We start from the raw sequence: 19,815 nt of genomic DNA, 5'->3' as shown, positions 1-19,815 counted from the left end.
GTACCTTATATCAAGGCGTCAGGAACCATTGATGGAAGAATTCAGTGATCAGAAACTGGCAGAGGGATTAATAGAACATAATGGTAGTCCATGGGCTACAGCTGTTGTTTTCATTCTGAAAAAATCTCCAGATGATAGTAAAAAAATATAGATTCTGTTGTGACTCCCAATGTCCAAACTTGAAAACTGTCACTGATGCATGTCCCATCACAAATGGTTCTGAGATGGGACAAAGTAAGACAGTGCAAGTCTTTTTCAACAATGTACATAAGGAGTGGATGTCACCAGCTAGTAGCAGTCCCAGAAGATAGGTTGCAAACTACACCGTGGGCCCATTATCAGTATCACAGAATACCATTTTGACTCAAGAATGCTCGTTTCAGAGACTGTTAGATGGAGTACGTCAGGGATTAAAGCCTAAGGACATCATAGTATTACAGAGAGCTGAGTGGAGACACCTCTGGGTGAAGTCAAGATAGCTTTGGGGGCAACCTGTGAAGTGTCAATGACACTAGTCAAACATCATTAGAGTTCAGTCTTTTATTCTAAACGATTACAAGTTGCTGTTCTTCTGCACCAGTCTCAGCTGTCTCATTCAGCTATGTGTTGGATTCTGGCTGATGTCCATCAAGTTAGCTCAGAGGTTGCATGCCAAGAAGCAGATGTCAGCAACCCTGGTGCTGCAGCAGACTGTCAGGGAGCAGGTGCGGCCATTGCCCAGTGGAAGGCGGTTCTCGCACTGGCTGCTGGAGTGTACTCGGTCCCACTCCGAACTCTACAATGACCCTTGATGACCCATCTGTGATGTACCTGTGGTTTGGAGTTGTGTGGTTGGTTGATCTCCTCCCTACCTCTGGCAGGTGTCAGCACCGGGAGGCAGCTGAATGTTGAACAGGATCATGGACACATCCTGACTGGAAGTCCAGTACTGGCAGCACCCTGCAATGTGGTGTTTGTGATGAGGTGTTGTCAGAAGACAGTCAGTTTCACCATCAATAGATGGTAGGTGGTGAGCAGCATGATGTTGGTAGGGTGAAGCCCATCATCTCAAGTGCACCTTCGGCTAGTTCATAGACTGTGCTGGAGCATCTAGGACGTAGATTCACTACAGTATCGTAATCATGTAATCGAGTGCTGCTATTGTGAATGCCATCGATCCCAATGATCAATTCATGTCAAGAGCTGGAGTATTTAAATGGAGCCAGCGTGAGGCTGGGATGCAAGGCACAGTTTGTAATGACTGCATGTGTCCTCCTTATTCTGCTGTATTCATTTAATTGGCTGTTAACTGCTGTGTCAGTTCATCTGTTTGCGGTTATGGAAGAGAATGAGTTTCTTGCAACATGTCTTACAAGGTAACGAATATGCTTGTCTCACTTCCTTTGGTTTTCTGTGACAGTCTCCTTTCAGCTGAATGCGTATCTTCATTCAGCAGGCAGTGCTGTAATGTATGGACAACCTGAACCACTTGCGACATACTGGTTCACTTTCTGCTTCTGCCTCCACTTCTGTCTCTGGCATGGCCTGAGTTTGGCTATGGCACTGTGATTGAATCTTAATAAAAAAAAATTCTAATTTCTACCCCTTACTATTCTGCTCCATAACAGTATTCTCAAAAGATATAGAACAACACTTTAGAAGTAGTATCCAGCAGACTACAAACAGACCATCTGATGCTTAGCATGGATAAATGCCATTTTGAACAGACATAAGTGCACTACCTTGGACACATAATTACTGGAAAAGATGTAAAAATTGATTCCCAGTTAGTACCAGCAGTCTGTGATTTCATGACATTGCAAACAACAAAGCAACTACAATCACCTCTAGGCTTAGGTAACTGTTAAATAAAATTCATCAAACATTTTGCAGAAATCTCAGAACAATTAAATCATTTATTAAGAAAAGGTGTAAAATTTGTTTAGTTGATGGAGTGTCAAACGGCATTTAAGGCATTGAAAAAAGTGATATCGGTTCCAGTACTGATATTTCTTTATTTTGAGAGAGAGTTCATCTTGTACTATGCCAGCAAAAAACATAAAATTATGTTTAAGTATGAGTGCAGAAAAGTACATGATATGCTGTTAAACAATACATGAGGACTAGAAAGCTGGCTGTCAGTAAGGTTTTTGCTTACATGACATTTTTGCAAGTTGTGCTTGTAAGCTGATTGATATGTTGTGCTTGTAAGCTGATTGATATGTGCAAGACTATATTTGTAACTTTCAACATGAGTGCAGAAAAGTACATGGTATGCTGTTAAAGAATACATGAGGACTGGTAAGCTGGCTGTCAGTAAGATTTTTGCTTACATGATGTTTTTGCAAGTTGTGCTTGTAAACTGATATGTGGAAGGCTATATTTGTAACATTCAACATATATATGTACGGCAAAGTGCCCATCCCCATATAACATTAAACAAATTTTTTAAATGTGACGCACGCACACAGCCAATGTCATACATTTTGAAAATGTCCTGCCACTGAAACTGGCCAGTAATGTAATTTATATGTATGGTGCATTAAAGGAATAAAACTGACAGCCTATGGTGTTTAAAATTGTTCCATCATTTAGACAGTACATCGAGGCTGTCGACCCCTACTTGAAGAAATTATAGACAGTAGTGTCATAGGACTGAGGAGTAAAACATAAACCTTGTGGTTCAGTTCTCTTGAACATCCAAATAACATTGCTGTCAATTTGAAATGTGTGTAATGTGATTGTTTCAGAAGTAATCTGAGAAAAATTTGGGGCAGATTTACCAAAGGGGAGGAGAGTGTTGCACTGCAGAATAGAATTCTGGGGGTACATAAAATTTTCTCCCCAGAAATCACAGAGCCAAGTCAAGACAGGCCCAAGCATAGTCCCCCCAGGGGATCCACAACTTTTGTGGATACGTGCATGGCGAGCACGGGGCCTCGAGCTATTGCAGCCTTCCTTCTTTCCAGGGCTGCATTTCCTTGCCCTTTCCCTCCTTTCCTCCCCTTGCTTCTTCCCCTTCGCCCTCTTCTCTCCCCCTCTTGGTGTCCTTGCTTATGTTGGCCCTGCTATCCTGGTTATGTTGGTTTTGTAATTTAGTTTTGTTGCGTAATCACCTCATCCTTTTGGCACTCCCTGGTCCCCCTCTGGGGTTTGACCTCCATTGCTAAATTTCTCTTCCATAGTGCGAGCATTTGCGGAAGAGCACCTTACCTAGTGTCTCCGACGTGTGCCCTCCTAGTTCATTCCACCTTTTCTTTCACATCGTTGTCTGATGCTAGGGTGCATAGCCAGCACGGTAGCCAGCCTGTGTGGTGGGGTTGCTATGTACCCTTTTGGTTGAGCCCCCTGAACACACAGGGATCACACTTCTGATACCTGAGCTGTGACCACCTCATGTAAGCCTAGGAGTGGTTGCTTGTCATCCTGGAGCATCGGAACTCCCGGCAATGGCCGACGTGCCAGACGGCCCTTGCTGTGGCGCCTGTGAGGAGAGCCCCTGATCGGAGTCGGTGGTATCAGGGTGGACACTATGCAAACGAAATGCGTACGGGTCTAGAACTCTGGCCATTCTTCTGCGGCCGTCTCTCTGCGTGGAACTGATTCTTCTAGTGCTGCTTCTCCTGCCCCTTCGGCCTTCCCTTCCATGGCTACCCCTTGGGAGGAGGGTCAGGCCCGTCGGCTAGGGGCGAAACCTTTCCCCCGCTATCTGGTTTGCACCAGGACTGATGGGGATACTTTCACCAATACCAAACCTTTATTCTTTGTGGAACATATTGAAGACAAGTTTGGCGAAGTGGACTCCTTGAGTAAGATGTGGTCGGGTTTGTTGTTGATCACAACTGCTGCAGCTGCCCAGTCTTCAGCCCTTCGTGCCTGTAACCATCTTGGCACAATTCCTGTGTCCATTACCCCCCACCAGTCTCTAAATATGGTTCAAGGTGTGATTTTTCACAGGGACCTCATCCTTCAAACTGATGAGGAGCTTTGGGACAATCTCGGACGGTGGGGTGTTCACTTTGCTCGGCATGTTCAGAAGGGTCCAAAAAACAATTGCATTGATACTGGTGCCTTTATCCTGGCCTTTGAAGGGGATACCCTCCCTGAGAAAGTAAAAATTATGGTTTATTGATGTGATGTGAAGCTGTACATCCCACCTCCTATGAGATGTTTTAAGTGCTTGCATTTTGGACACGTCTTCCCGCTGTTTGCAGGCCTCTCTCTGTGGTGGCTGTGGACATCCACTCCTTGAGGGAAGTTCCTGTGTTCCCCTCCTGTGTGTGTAAATTGTCATGGCAATCATTCTCCACGTTCACCAGATTGCCCAGTATATAAGAAGGAAAAGAAGATACAGGAGTATAAGTCCCTTGATTGTCTAACCTACACTGAGGCTCGTAAGAAGTATGCACATCTTCACTCCATGTCCATCACGTCTAGTTGAGCTTTAGTTACATCTTCAACCCTTCCTCCCCCTTCCTTACCCCAGTCCCGGACCCCTCTCCTCCCCCCCTCCCCTGTGGCTCCCACACTTTCTCCTCTGGGTGCTGCTCCACCTCCCCATCCGGAGAAGTGTCCCACTTCTTCAGCATCTGCCGGTCAAAGGCGTCCCTCCTGGGATACCCCTTCCCGGCACCTTCCAGGCCCAAGGTCTGCTGCCACACGACCACCATGAGAACCACGGTCTGTTGGCCCCCAGGTCGCCCGATCTCTTTCTGTTCCCGATCTTGCTGCAGCTGGCTCCTTTATGCCACACAGCCCTCCTCGATCTCAAACAGAAAAGAAGAAGAAACTTAAGTCCCGGGACGAGGAGCCTCTGGTGTCACCAGAGGTCCCATCCCCGGCTTCACAACCAGATTCTGATCTGTTGTTCATGGATGTTGCCCCCTCCTTGTCGGTGATGGGTGGTGACCCGGCGGTATGACTGGCTTTAAACTGTTCAACTCCTATTTTAATCATCATTCTGTGGTCATCCAATGGAATTGTAATGGATATTACAGTCACCTTCCAGAATTGAAATCCCTTATTTCACCTTACTCTGCAGCTTGTATGGTTCTACAAGAATCTCATTTTACTGATGATCACTCACCAACTCTCTGTGGGTTCCGTGTTTTCTGTCAAAATCGGGTCGGCCCCCTGCGGGCTTCTGGCGGCTTTTGTACGTTAGTCCATTCAGACCTTGCTAGCATGTGGATTCCTCTTCAAGCTACATTGGAAGCGGTGGGTGTTAGGGTCCACCTGGACGCTAAGGTCACGGTTTGCAATCTTTATCTCCTTCCTGACAGGACTCTTACACATGCTGCCTTAACTGCCCTTCTTCAGCAACTTCCTCCTCCGTTCCTCCTTCTCGGGGATTTTAATGCTCATCATCCCTTGTGGGGCAGTGCATTTCCAACTAGACGAGGTCTTCTCATAGACCAGTTTATTACAGACCACGACTTGTGCCTTCTTAATGATGGCTCCCCTACTCATTTCTGTACCGGTCATGGTATCTTTTCTGCCATTGATCTTTCTCTTTCTTCTCCCTCCCTCCTCCCTTCATTACACTGGTCACCACATGACGACCTTTGTGATAGTGACCATTTTTCATTGATTCTCTCGCTCCCTTCCCGCTGCCCGATGGACAGGTTACCTCGTTGGTCTTTCCAACGCACCGATTGCACGGGTCGTGTTTTCTCCCTCTTTGTCAGGTTGTATTGATGATGTCCTACGTGACGTGTCTGACGCAATTGTTCGCGCTGCTAGCCTTCCTGTACTTCGCTCATCTGGACCATTTCGACGCCGGCAAGTCCTATGGTGGAGTACGGCCATTGCCATTGCCATCTGTGATTGCCGTCGAGCTTTGTAACACCTTAAGAGGCACCCATCCATTGCCAACCTTATTACCTTTAAACACCTTCAGGCGAAAGCCCATTATTTAATCAAACAGAGCAAACAGATATGATGGGAACACTTTGTTTCTTCTCTCGGTTCTACTGTCCCTAAGTCACGGGTATGGGCTACACTTCGCTCTCTCCAAGGTTGCCATTGGCAGTCCACCCTCCCAGGCCTTCACCTCCCAGATGACCTTCGTACGGACCTGTTGATTCTTGCAGAACATCTTGTGACCCATTTTGCAATGGCATCAGCATCAGCCTCCTATCCGGCTGCTTTCCTTCACCGGAAACAGCGGGCTGAAGCTTTCGCCTCATGTTTTACCCCTTGTCAGTCAGAATCTTATAATGAACCTTTTACTGAATGGAAATTTCTTTCCACACTTTCTTCTTCTCATGATACGGCCCCTGGCCCAGACTCCATTCATAACCAACTGCTTCAACATCTCAGTGCTCCACAACGGCAACATCTTCTCCAGGTGTTTAACCATATTTGGCTCCAGGGTGACTTCCCTTCTCAATGGAGGGATAGCATCGTGGTTCCTGTCCTTAAGCCTGGTAAGAACCCCCTATTTGTTGAAAGCTATCGGCCAATTAGTCTGACAAATGTTGTTTGCAAGTTACTTGAACGGATGGTAGCCTGTCGGCTCAGTTGGGTTCTCGAATCTCGGGATCTAATGTCACCTTTCCAGTGTGGCTTCCGAGAGGGTCGGTCTCCGATCGATCATTTACTTCGCTTGGAATCTGTAGTTCGGCAGGCTTTTTCCCAGCGTTACCATTTGGTTGCAGTATTTTTTGACCTTCGCAAGGGCTATGACATGGCTTGGCGTGATCACATCTTACTTATACTTCATCAGTGGGGTCTGCGGGGCCCACTCCCGATTTTTATCCGCCAGTTCCTGTTGCATCGGTCGTTCAGGTTTCGGGTTGGTACTGTTTTCAGCTCTCCACGGACCCAGGAGACGGGCATCCCACAGGGTTCTGTACTGAGTGTACTTCTTTTCCTCATTGCTATCGATGGACTTGTGGCCTCTCTACGTCCTTTGGTCGCCCCTGCTCTGTATGTGGATGATTTCTGCATTTGGGTTAGTTCCTCTTTGATGGCCTCTGCAGAGCGACAGCTCCAGTGAGCTATACAGCGTGCCTCTGCATGGACCCTCTCACACGGGTTTCAATTCTCTCCTTTCAAATCGCGGGTGGTCCACTTCTGTCGCCGTACTGCGACCCCCTGATCCAGAGCTCTATCTCGATGCACAACGATTGCCTGTGGTCCCACAATTTCGTTTCCTGGGTCTTCTTTTTGACAACAAGCTCACTTGGCCGCCCCATATCAGACTTCTGAAGGTAGGATGTTTCCGAAAACTTAATGTTCTTCGCTTCCTTGCCCACACCTATTGGGGTGTATGGTCTCAATGAGTGGCCTTCTGGCTATTGACCGGTGTTTTTCGCGTCATCCCTTGGTCTCTACCATCTATGACCATCTCGCTGATCTTCACCGTGCTGCTTGTGCCATTGACTTCCTTTGGGTCCCTGGCCATGTGGGTATCCCAGGTAATGAGCTTGCTGATCGTTCGACTGGGGGAGCAGTCACTTACCCCCCCGTTTTCTATAACCCCTCCTGCAGTGGATTTATGGCTTCACGTCAAATCCCTCTTCGCACAATCGTGGGCCAACTCATGGGAGGCTACCTCCCTGTCTAATAAACTTCGTGCGATTAAGGTGACACCAGGCCCGTGGCGTTCTTCCTTTCGCCTCTCCCGAAAAGGACTCGACCACACTGTGTCGTCTCCGCGTCGGCCATACCAGGCTGACCCATGGTTTTCTTTTTCTTGATGAGCCATCCCCACTTTGTGGTTGTGGAGCTTTCCAGTCAGTAGCCCACATTTTGGTTGACGGCCCCCTTCTTTTGGCTCTGCGTGCTAAGTACAGATTCCCCCTCACTTTACCTTTGATTTTGGCTGACGATTCCTGGATGGTTGAACTGGTTCTCAGTTTCCTCGGGGAAAGTGGTATTTATTCTCAGTTTTAAGGTTTTTACCCTCACTCTGGTGATGGGGCAGGACAGAGAGCTTTGGTGTATCTCCCATTGTAAGCTGTGTTTGGAGATTCCCGACTCCCCTCCATGGCCGAGATCCTCTTTTCTTCCCCTTTTACTCTGTTTTTGTCACTTTTTAGGATTGTTTAGTCTCCTTTTCCCATATGCACTTCTACATTCTAGCGGTTGCACGGTTTTAAGTCGCAGGTGGTCTTGCCTCTACTGCTTCAGAGGTGGGATATTTTCTGCCTCTAGCATAGCGTTGGGGTCGCTCTCTTGCTGACTTACCTCATTTTGGTTTTACCATTGACGACATGACTGCACTTTTACTTTTTTTAGCCTTTTCCCTTTTATCGTTCTGACTTCTCTGAGATGTCACACTATCTGAATGGACCACATTTGAAGCAAGGGACTGATGACCTTGCTTTTTGGTCCCTTTAACCCCAACTAACCAACCAACCAACCAACCAACCAAGCATAGTGTTTCAATCATAGTGTAAACCAGGCAGGAGAACAGATACTGCAAATAGCAAGGAACGCGACAGGGCCATTGCTACACAACACTCAAGCAGAGAGCAAAGATGCGAAGCCACAGTTGGGACACCACGATGTGGTATAGAGCGCTGACAAGCATTGAAAACATGGCCAAATTCATGCATTGCCACAGCTTGATAACAGTATAGACATTAGCTAACCAGCATAAATACTTGGACCTTTGTTCAGTCATCAGTAGAGACTGGATTATATGCATTTGCATGTTGCATATGCGGCTCCTTTTCACCAGTTATTGCATATTTTAACTAAAACTAGTGACAATGCGTATTTTCTCTGTATGTTTACAATATTTCAAAAATTTAGATGGGCAGTCTCTAGCTCGATCTAGTTTTGATATCTCACAGACTGACCCCAACGTAGAACTGCGTGCAGTTGCAAACTGAGAGGCCACTGCCTAGCGAAATCATTGCAGAAGAGGAACAGGAACAGGAAGATAGAGTCAATGCCCCTGTGCTCACACACTCTGGTTAATCCCCTCCACTGTCATACCGTATGCGTTGGCAACATTTATGTTAAACTACACAAGCATTTAGTTGCATGTCCATTGTTTCAGTTTAGCTTTCTGTTTACTTGTACACAGTTGATCATATTTAAAATGTGTAGTGCGTAACGTGTTGTGCACAATGCCGCCCAAAAAAAGAAATGTCATGCTGTGGATAGCTGACCATCCTGGATCATTTACATGTGAGGGAATTGTTTTATATTGTCGAGTTTGTGAGAAAAACGTTTTGTTCAAAAAAAGTTTCAAATAAACCAGTATATCAAGACTAGTCTTCATATCTCAGGAATGCAGAAGAAAGGACCATGACAACAACTCTTGACAACAGCAAGTTGCAGCAGCAGGGATTTGTCCAAAGGTAACCAAAAAAGTCTGTTTTGCCACAGATCTATGTGAAGAATTCATTGCAAGCAATATTCCTCTTCACAAACTCACAAACCCTATTCTCAAAGGCTTCCTGCACAAATATTGCTTAAATCAAAATATACCAGATGAATCAACATTGTGTAAAAATTACATACCAACAGTTTACGTAAATGTTCTGGAAGAAATATGCAATGAACTAAAGGACAGCATTATCTGGATTTCAGTTGATGAAATTACAGACACTTGTGGTTGTTCAGTTGTAAATTTAATTGTTAGTGCTTTAAAAGAAGAGCCTTCTTCTTCCTATTCTGCAGCCTCTAAAGAACTTGAAAACGTAAATCATTATATGAGCACCAGATTTGTGAATGAAGGTGGTAGAAAAATATTTCCAGAATATTCTGCAAATGAAAGGGTGTTTATATTTATTTCAGATGCTGCTCTCTATATGATGCAAGCAGGAAAAGCCCTCTGAGTATTTTATCCCAATTTGATTCATGTGATGTGCTTTGCTCATGGAGCGCATCACTTTGCTGAAAAAGTACGTTCCACATTTGTGAATGTAAATAAACTGATTTCATCCACAAAGAAAGTGTTTCTAAAGGCTCCTGCTCACATGAAGACCTACAAAGAAAAACTACCAATTGTGCCTTTACCTCCCGAACCAGTGGTAACTCATTGGGGTATGTGGATCAAAGCTGTGTCGTTTTACAGCGAACATTTCAAGGCCATTACAGGGGTAGTAAATGGCTTCGATAGTGTAGAGGCCGTGGCAGCTTTCCAGTGCAAGGAAGCTTTTAATGATTCTGTTATTAAAAAAGACATAGCTGTGATTAGCACTAATGTTTCCCATATAACTGTGAGTATCAAAAAGCCAGAAACTCAAGGTTTGGTGTTGAATGAATTATTCTAGTGAACTCATTGCCGGAGGCATTCCCAAGAAAACTTGAAGAAAAGTTTGAAAACATTTTAAATAATAACTCAGGCTTTGAAACCATATGCGAAATTGATAGTTTCATTAATGGGATGGGTGAACTTTTACTAGAAACAATAGGTGCTATCATAGCACCCAGATTCAAATACTGCCCAATTATCTCAGTTGATGTAAAATGGTCCTTTTCTGTTTACAAAAATGTTTTGAGTGATCGAAGATACAATCTTGCTACGAAACATTTCGGCCTGCTCGGTTGGCCGTGCGGTCTAACGCAGGGCTTTTCGGAGTGGGAAGGAGAGCCTGGTCCCCGGCACGAATCCACCCGGCGGACTTGTTTCGAGGTCCGGTGAGCCGGCCAGTCTGTGGATGGTTTATAGGCGGTTTTCCATCTGCCACGGCGAATGTGGGCTGGTTCCCCTTATTCCACCTCAGCTACACTATGTCGGTGATTGCTGCGCAAACAAGTTCTCCACGTACGCGTACACCACCATTACTCTACCATGCGAACATAGGGGTTACACTCGTTTGGTGTGAGACATTCCCTAGGACGGGGGGGTCCACTGGGGGCCGATCTGGGGCGGTGGAGGGGTGAAGTGGACTGCGGTAGCCATTGTAGGGTTGTGGACCACTGTGGCTGCGGCGAGCCTCTCCGCCATTTCTAGGCCCCCGGTTAACATACAATACAATACAATACAAAACATTTGGAAGAGAACTTGGTTGTTTATGTTTACAAAAGTGGAAACATGTGAAATAAATTGTAAATGATGCGTTGGTCCAATAGTATTAATTAAAAGTTAATGCTGTCAAAAAAATTCATGATTGATTTTTCTTAAATAAAATATTACGAGCGTGCCCTTCGGCATGCAGTATGTCTCGAAGTTGGTCTTGTACATACTGATTGTTTCAGTGCGACTCACTTGCATCGCTTTCACTTGTTGCTGCCAACAATAGCAAAGAAGAAACACTTCTTGAAACACAGTGTGTGTCCCCATTTTCCAAATTTTTAGAAAATAATCCCTGAAAGAACTCCTTCCTAACCTGTACCAGAAAGTATTCAGAGAATATCAGCATTCTAAATGTAACGATTTTTCATGTGGCCGGCGCTTTTCCTCGTAATTGATATGCACAGGTTTGACTCTGAGATATAATGGATGCAGTAACTACCATGTTTTTTTATTATTGGATCTTTCTTATTTTGACTCTTTTCATCCATTTTTAAGCATTTTTCATGCATATATGTATGCATATTTTAAGGTCTCTAGTGATTAGTAATCAGTCAAGAGTTGTGAGTCGGTATGGCAGTCTTGTAAGTTGCCATGTCAGACTGGAAGATTGTTGTGGACACCTCAGTGAGACAACATGACGAATGCTGCAAGGAGCAGCATAGAAAGTTGATCAATGTGGAATCAGGCATGTATAAAATGAACAAAAGGTGAAGTGTGGCAACACATCTCAGCTATACTGGTACTTAATGGGTCTAGTGTTAGTTATCAAGGACAGCTAGTGACTGAAACCTTGTAAACTGTAGAAAGAATTTAACTGTATCTGGGCATCTTGTTTTAACTGTTTAATTGTTACAGTTGGACTTCTGTAGATGTTTTGAGTCAGAGACTAACAGAATTTATCTGAAATGAACTATAAAGAATTTAGTTCCAAGTGCAGCAGCAGAGAGAAGAAGGTTGAGAAGAGAAGAGATGTATAATGACATGAGCCTGAGCAAGAGGGCTAGACACCATAAAGAGGGCCACTTGCAGCAGTATGCTGGCACATCGTTGTGTCATTGGACACACTGGTGGTTTTGACCAGCCACTGGCCGTCTAGAAACTAATGTCACATGCAGCAAGCAGTTTCCATTGTGTTGTCAACAATACTGTTAACACAATAGACACCATTTGCAGCATGTGCCTGTAGTCTGAAGATGACCTCCCACCTGTTGAAAACCAGTTAAGACATTGTGGAATGATCATGTGATTGTGCCTTAAAAAATAAAAATTTATGAAAGACTGAATATCAATCACTTAATTTCCAAGAATGTATGTCACTTTCTCCTTCTTTTCTGTACTGCCATTCTTACGTACTTCTATTCTATTCTCTCTCTCTCTCTCTCTCTCTCTCTCTCTCTCTCTCTCTCTCTGTGTGTGTGTGTGTGTGTGTGTGTGTGTGTGTGTGTGTGTGTGTGTGTCCAGAGAATCAAGGAAATCAAGAAATATGTAGAGAGAAGAAATTTGTCTGCCTATCTAGGGAATCAAGGAAATCAAGAAATATGTATGTTACAGAAGAAATTAAGAACTCCAGCAATAAAATCAAACCAATATGGAATGTTGTTAGAAGGGAGACAGGGAAAGTAACCACTGGGGTAGGTAGTATTACTGTTAAAGAGAATGAAACCATCTTAACCAACAGTACACAGGTAGCCATTGTATTTAACAATCACTTCTTAAGTGTAGGAGAAAAAATTGGTGAGATAAGTTCACACGAAAAAGCCAGGCAGTACATGGAAGAGTCAGTTTTGAAAAATTTTAGTCCGATTAAGTTTCATCTAACAACCTCTTGTGAAATACGGAAAATTATTAAATCTTTGAAAAATAAATGTTCTGTTGGAGTATATGACTTCTCTAAGAAGTTATTAAAACAATGTGGAGTAATTACAGCTGATGTTTTGAGTCACATATGTAACGCATCACTGATCCAGGGTATTTTTCCAGACAGGTTAAAATATGCCATTGTCAGGCCTCTCTACAAAAAGGGGGAAACGACAGACGTCGATAATTACCAGCCAGTATCCTTGCTTACAGAATTTTCAAAAATCTTTGAGAAAGTAATGTACTCAAGAGTGGTTAGCCATCTCAACAGTAATGGGATACTTAGTAAATCACAGTTCGAATTTCAGAAATGCTGTTCCACTGAGACAGCTGTATAGAATTTCACTGTCCACATAATAGAGTCTTTAAATAGTAAAATGTCACCAGTAGGAATATTCTGTGTCTTATCCAAAGCATTTGATTATGTGAACCATGACATTATGTTAGAGAATTTACAATTCTGTGGTGTAAATGGAACAGCATATGAGTCGTTTAAGTCATATCTACAGAACAGGAAGCAAAAAGTCTCTTTATATGCTTCAAGTGATTCAAACGAGTTTGCCACTTCATCTAACTGGGGTGAAATTACATTAGGTGTTCCACAAGGTTCGATCATGGGCCCCCTCCTGTTCTTGATATATGTGAAACAAGATGCTGAACTGACACTGTTTGCTGGTGATACAAGCATAATTATTAATTCAGTAAAAGAAAGTGCGATAAAAATGATACAAATAAGGTCTTTGGAAAAGTTATTAATTGGTTTTCTGCAAATGGGCTTGCTCTGAACTTTGAAAAAACGCAGTACATCCAATTTTCTGCTGCAAAAAGTATAATTCCTTCAATAAACATAACACATCAAAAGAAGTCAGCAGCCAGGGTAGAGCATACTAAGTTTTTGGGTGTACATATAGATGAGAATTTTAATTGGAAAATTCATATTTTGGATCTCCTAAAGCGACTAGGTTTAGCAGCTATTGCAATCAGAATAATTGCCAATTTTGAGGATGTAGAAATTAGTAAGCTAACATACTTTGCATACTTCCACTCTCTGATGTCATGCGGAATAATATTCTGGGGCAACTCAACACTTAGGCAAAAGGTATTCACTACTCAAAAGAAAGTAGTTAGAATAATGTGTGGGGTTCATAGTCGCACATCTTGTAGACATCTGTTTAAAAAGGTTAGGAATTCTTACAACTGCTTCACAGTACTTTTACTCAGTAATGAAATTTTTTCTCAACAACATGGACCAGTTTAAAATCAACAGCGACATTCATGATTACAATACCAGAAAAAAGAAAGACCTGCACTATCCTTTACTTAACCTATCTTTGGCACAGAAAGGGGTAAAATATGCTGCTACAAAACTTTTTGATAAATTACCAGATAAAATAAAATGTCTGACAGACAGCAGTAATAGTTTCAAAAACGAATTGAAATCATACCTGCTTGACAACTCCTTCTATACCATAGATGAATTCTTGAATACGAGTAAATAAAACTGGAGATACATTATATATGCATTTTGTGCCACTTAAGGGAATGGGATAGATAATAGAAATATTTAGGTATAGCACTATAACTTGTTTCCTGTGCACATTTCTTGTGCATTAGACATGTTCCACATCATAACGGTTTTTCCGTGCTATTGATCAATGGAACACGTAACTAACTAACTCCACTCTTCTGATGACAACCTGGCTCTCACCAAGGTCTTACCATGTCACATGCTTGTGACTGTTACATTTCTTATCTTCTTTTACTTCCTACCCAGATTTTGCAGGGTTCACACTACTACTTTCTGAGCCACAAACCCTCCACATTTACCAAGAAGAAGGTGCCCATCCCTATTGGGGCACTGGGACTTTGAGCAACACTCACCATGACCGTTGCCATGGCTGGGGGGGGCAGCTGTGGAGAGAGCCCTATTTGAAATGGATGACGCCAGGATGGACATCCTGCCATGAAGTGACTCTCTCTTAAACTGGCAGTTGCAGGAGCCAGGCAGTTTCTTCAGATTAGAACTCTCACTGTGATGCCCAACAGTACAACCCGAAAGTGTTTCCACACTTCGCTGTGCCATGGGAGGAGGAGCAACAGGGCATCAATATCGAGAGCCTTGCTCACTACACTACCTAGTGTGCAGAAGAGCATATGGCGAGTCATTTCTACGACCGACTCTGTTCGGTCTTAAACCATACTTTCATGTACTTTGGATGACATTCCAGTTTCTTTCACTCCCCATATACGTTTAAATAAAACACAAGGCCTTATTTTTCACCCAGACTTGATACAAAAATCATATGAAGCAGAGTGTGCCAACCCAGAATGGCCAGGGGTAAAGTTGGTTTGCCATATCCAGAAGGGGCCGAAGAATAATAGAGTTGATGTGGGAGCATTTACTCTAGCATTCAACAGGACAACACTTCCATAAAAGGTGAAGAATATGGTTTACCACTGTGTCATCAAGCTTTACCTACCATCACCTGTGCGGATTGCCTTTGTTTTGTATGTGTGTATCTCATTGTCCCAATAAACCCTCCTGTGGCAATTGTGGTCATACTGAGCATGAGTAAACTTGACAGTTTGTGCCAACGTGTCAGGACAGGCATCCTACCCATTCACCAGTGTGTCCCATTTGCAAGAACGAATGGACAATTAAAAAATACAAATCCTTTTATTGATTATCATACTTCAGCGGTAAAAAGAAGTACGAACATCAACTTGTTATTGTGGTGAGTGGTTTCACAACCACCATGGGAAAACTTTGCTACCCATACAGTTGACACCTACCTGTAATCACATGCTACAAAACCACATCTATCTGAGACAGAGGCAACCTTTCTATCATCCATTTTCTTACAACATTGGGGATTGACTCCCAGTCCTCAGCTGGAATAGCATGAGCCATGCAGACTCGTAGCCCAGTGCTGGCCTGCGGCCGAAGTAATTTAAGGCTATGAGCTGTAGAGCTGCCATTCTTCCATTTCCAATCTTAAATTAGACAAATCTTCACTGTCTTTGAAAACCTCAAAAGTTTCAAAAGACATGTCAACAAGAGAGTCAAAGATGGAAGTGATTCTGGTGATGTCGGAACCTATGTTGCTGGACATTTTAACAGTGAAATTGATGGTGAATGGGGACTTTGGGGCATGATTCGCTACTCCAGCCTCGTCATCCCTCTACCCCACCTGAGTGGAATTATAAGGAGTACTATATTTTTGAACTAAAACTGGCGTTTTCATTCTGTCTTGCAATCTATATTTTCATGCAAGAAACCTATATTTGTGGTAACTGCTGAAGTCCTACCAGTACCAAGCTTTCTATAGGAAATGTGACTACACTGAGACAATGTACAAAGGGATCTGCACAGTTGTTCCAGACAATCTCATATATAGGTCTCCTCATCGAACAGTTGCATTTCAGTGCAGCAAATGGTTCTTCTTGGCCACTGATCTTACTAGTTGCGCACCAAAGTTAGTCACCTTATTACCTTTGGGTGTATGTAACTCTGCGACAAGGACCACTTCTCAGTTGTCCTGCCGCTCTCATTGCATCTACCACCAAACTAACAGGCATTCCAGAGGATAAACTGCCAGACCTACACTTCAAATGTCACTTTCTTGTCCTCCAGTCTATACCTGTTGATGATGTTTTTATAGTTGTAACAACTGCATTTACCAATGCTAGTGATGTAGTGATCCCATTATCCAATGGGCCTTGTCACCATTGGCTGGTCCTTTAGTGGACTGAGGAAACCGCAGTAATAAACAGAGACTAACAAGTGAGCTATTCAATTATTCAAACGATGCCCCAGAAAATCATTGAACAGTTGTGCACAAGGGCCTGTTTATTACTTAAACATTGAAAGAATGAATGCTAGGAAACATACATCGCCTTCTTGGAAGAGCACACAAAGTCCTGCGTGTCCTTCGTGCCCATGACTTGTCCCCCAACACAACTCTAGGTTGTCCCATGATCCATAATCAAATGATCCAACACCCACAGGCAGATCACAAATAGTACCTTCTCCACCTTCTTAATCATATCTGGCTCAGAGGTGAATTTCCTTTGCATTGATGCTATAGTATCATTATCCTGATGCTTATGACAGGACAGGACCCAACTTCCAGTCAGCCTTACTTGTGTGCTATGTAGATTACTTGTGAGGATTACAGACTGTTGATTGTGCTGGGCCCTCGAATTAGAATTTGTTTTCATTGTCAGCACCTTAACGCCTCTGTGTGGTGAGGGTTGTGATTCTTAGGGATTTAAGTAAAGTCAGGGAATTTCACAAAATCTCTGGGAATTCTGCAGTTTTAACCTATCATTGAAATTGAATTTTATTGAGTTTATTAAATCACTAATACTTTGTATCTCAAAGTGTGTTAATTATATGAATATTATTCCATATAAATTATTGATGTTTAAAAATAGCAGTGAAACTACTGGTTATGGCTAGTTTAGAACTCAGCTGAGAGGAAAGGAAATATACCATTGATGTATCAGGAGATCCTGGACACCATCTTCCTCCTCACACCTGGAATATTCAGGGAATTTTTTTTTCCAAGTTTGAGTAGCTGCCTTTGAGTAGCAATTTGCCCTTTCCATCCATTTTTTTAAAGTACATAAGTCTATGTTTCTCAGAAGTTGGGATATGGACATGCTTCAATTTTATTCAGACATGCAGTTGTTTATTTTTTTTCTCACCCCATCAGATAGAAGTACATACCATACGAGATCAGACTCAACATCCGGTTAAACAAAATTAACAGTGAATTCATTCATGCTGAATAGCAAACTGTACAAGCCTATAAAGCCATCTCAAACAATATTATATACACCTTTATTCCTAAGTTCTGTACAATATACCAATCCATAATTTAATTATCTTCTCGTAGGCCAGAAATGAGACCTCTATTTTTAAAAAGTTTGTGCTTGATGTAGTCGTTATCACTGAAATTGTTGATTTCCTTAAGGAATTTGGCATACCTAATTTGGTATGATGTGAAATTACTTCAAATAGGTCTCTGCATGACCTGTCCATCAGAGTGCAAGAAGTGCCTATATGTTTAATTTTTGTAAGTAAAATTAGTAATGATACCCAATTATCTAATTCCATGCCCAGCACTCAAGAGTTGCTTGTCCACATTTTGTCAACTTCTGTTACAAATTTGTTTATAGAATTCTATGTTCACATATTACATAGGAAAGTTTTGTTGACACAACATATTTTATCTCTACAACTTGTAATATTATTGTTATGGTATTGCTTCTAAATATGTTGGAAACATTTTGTGGGTTAGAGGATGAATCCTGTGGTATCATTAAAGTCTGACCCCCTATTAGCTGTAAAGACTCATAAATAATAAGAACCATTCATAGAAATTTACTGTTGTTTTCAGCATAACATTAGCAATAAAGGAACAAGATTCTACAATTGTCTATTATAATGTGGAAAGAGAACTAGCCAGCCCAGACTCCCCAGAAACAACACAAAAGAGAAAGAAGAAACAAGAGACACGCAATTTGATTGAATCAGAACTGCATCGACAACGATTAGACATTTATGAGTCAGCACTTAATACATAGATTGGTACAGTTGTGCTAAATACTATGTGGAAATTGACAGAAACATTCCTTGGTTATATCTATTACAATTTTGTTTTACATGCCAAAAGTAGGATAAGGACCATTGCTCTGACTGAATTTTTTTGACAAGATCTGAAAGAAAGTAATCTCCTCTTAAAGTATATTTATTGTACCTCTCATCATAATGTTGAAATGCAGAACTTGGAAACCAACTTGTTCTGTGCAAAAAATTGTTCATATGTATATAAACAGTGGATGTACCTTGGACTGCTGAAATCTTGTTTTGCATGTATATAGTCTGTGAGACAGAAAATACAATTGTTGTGCAGCAGCTTTTTTAGATTAACAAATGACAGTGTCTGTAAGGTTGACAAATATGACTAAAATATGAGTGAAATATATGCATGCATCTTATCTTTCTTACTTGTTTTTATTACCTCTTACAAACAGCTTGTAGATAAAATAAATTCAGCAGCCGGGAAGGTGTGCAGCTTATGCAATCTTCTTTCAAGCATACATCGATCTTTGTATAAATTAAATATATACTTACTGTGCTGTTTCAGCCCAGCTTAGAATTTATACAGATATATAATCATGTAATAATATTATTTTCCATTTTATGTATTCATAATTTTAATACTTTTTATTCAGTTTCTAATTGTGAAAACCTGTAGAAAATTCTAGTAGAATGCATTAGTGTTGAATGCTTCTGATCACCAATAGAAAGATATGAAGGGGATGTTGTCATCATTAATATGATGAAACATTAAACCTAAATCCTTCCTCCTTACTTGTGTGTAAATGTGTGTGCGTGTTGTGCAATAGATGACATTCAGATTTGTAACAAACACATTGTTAAACAGGGACTGGTCATTGTTCCAGGAACCACCAGTTACATGTAGCTGTAAGGAATGAGAGGCAATATACAAAAGGGGTATAATGGGAATAATAAAGTAAATAGAGGGCAGCTATGGAAATACTTGTAAAATGTTGTAAGGAACAGCAGAAAGAATTTAAAGGGTGATTTACACGCAGTGAAACTACTAAAGAAAATTACAGTATGTGATCTGAGAATAAGCGTATAAGCTTCATCAAAAAATTTTCAGTAGTGTGGGCAGAGTAGGGAATTTCATCCAACTTGGCAAATGGCCTACCAGATGTTCAATTCCACATTATTGATTTGGTGTGTGTACTGTATTCAAAGTGCCCAAAAGCCAAAACAATAGCCAACCCTTTGTGGTGGGACATCAAGCACCTGCACAGCTGTGGCTCTCTGACCACACTGAGATTGCACTGTTGGTGCATGTGCTGTCCCATGTATGCCTAGGCACATGTGTTTGTAGATCTGGGACATGGAGAATCAATGCAACAGTGATATATACATTGTGGCTGTAGTTTGTTGGCAG

At 42.2% G+C, this 19,815-nt stretch overlaps 1 protein-coding gene across 2 annotated transcripts in view; it reads left to right on the top strand.

The window, feature by feature from the left end:
• The window catches only part of LOC124794687, a 35,574-nt gene extending 16,740 nt beyond the window's left edge, over positions 1–18,834 (top strand). For both annotated transcript variants that reach the window (XM_047258235.1, XM_047258234.1), the window contains exon 4: positions 18,223–18,834. In XM_047258235.1, the coding sequence (XP_047114191.1) occupies positions 18,223–18,409 (187 nt within the window). In that variant the 3' untranslated portion in view covers positions 18,410–18,834. The remainder of the gene's footprint in view (positions 1–18,222) is intronic.
• Positions 18,835–19,815: the final 981 nt, after the last annotated feature.

The sequence above is a fragment of the Schistocerca piceifrons genome, chromosome 4 (genome assembly GCF_021461385.2).
Source record: "Schistocerca piceifrons isolate TAMUIC-IGC-003096 chromosome 4, iqSchPice1.1, whole genome shotgun sequence".
Classification (NCBI taxonomy): Eukaryota; Metazoa; Arthropoda; class Insecta; order Orthoptera; family Acrididae; genus Schistocerca; species Schistocerca piceifrons.
Note: the sequence above shows the minus strand (reverse complement) of the source record. Positions and strands in the feature narration are given on the sequence as shown.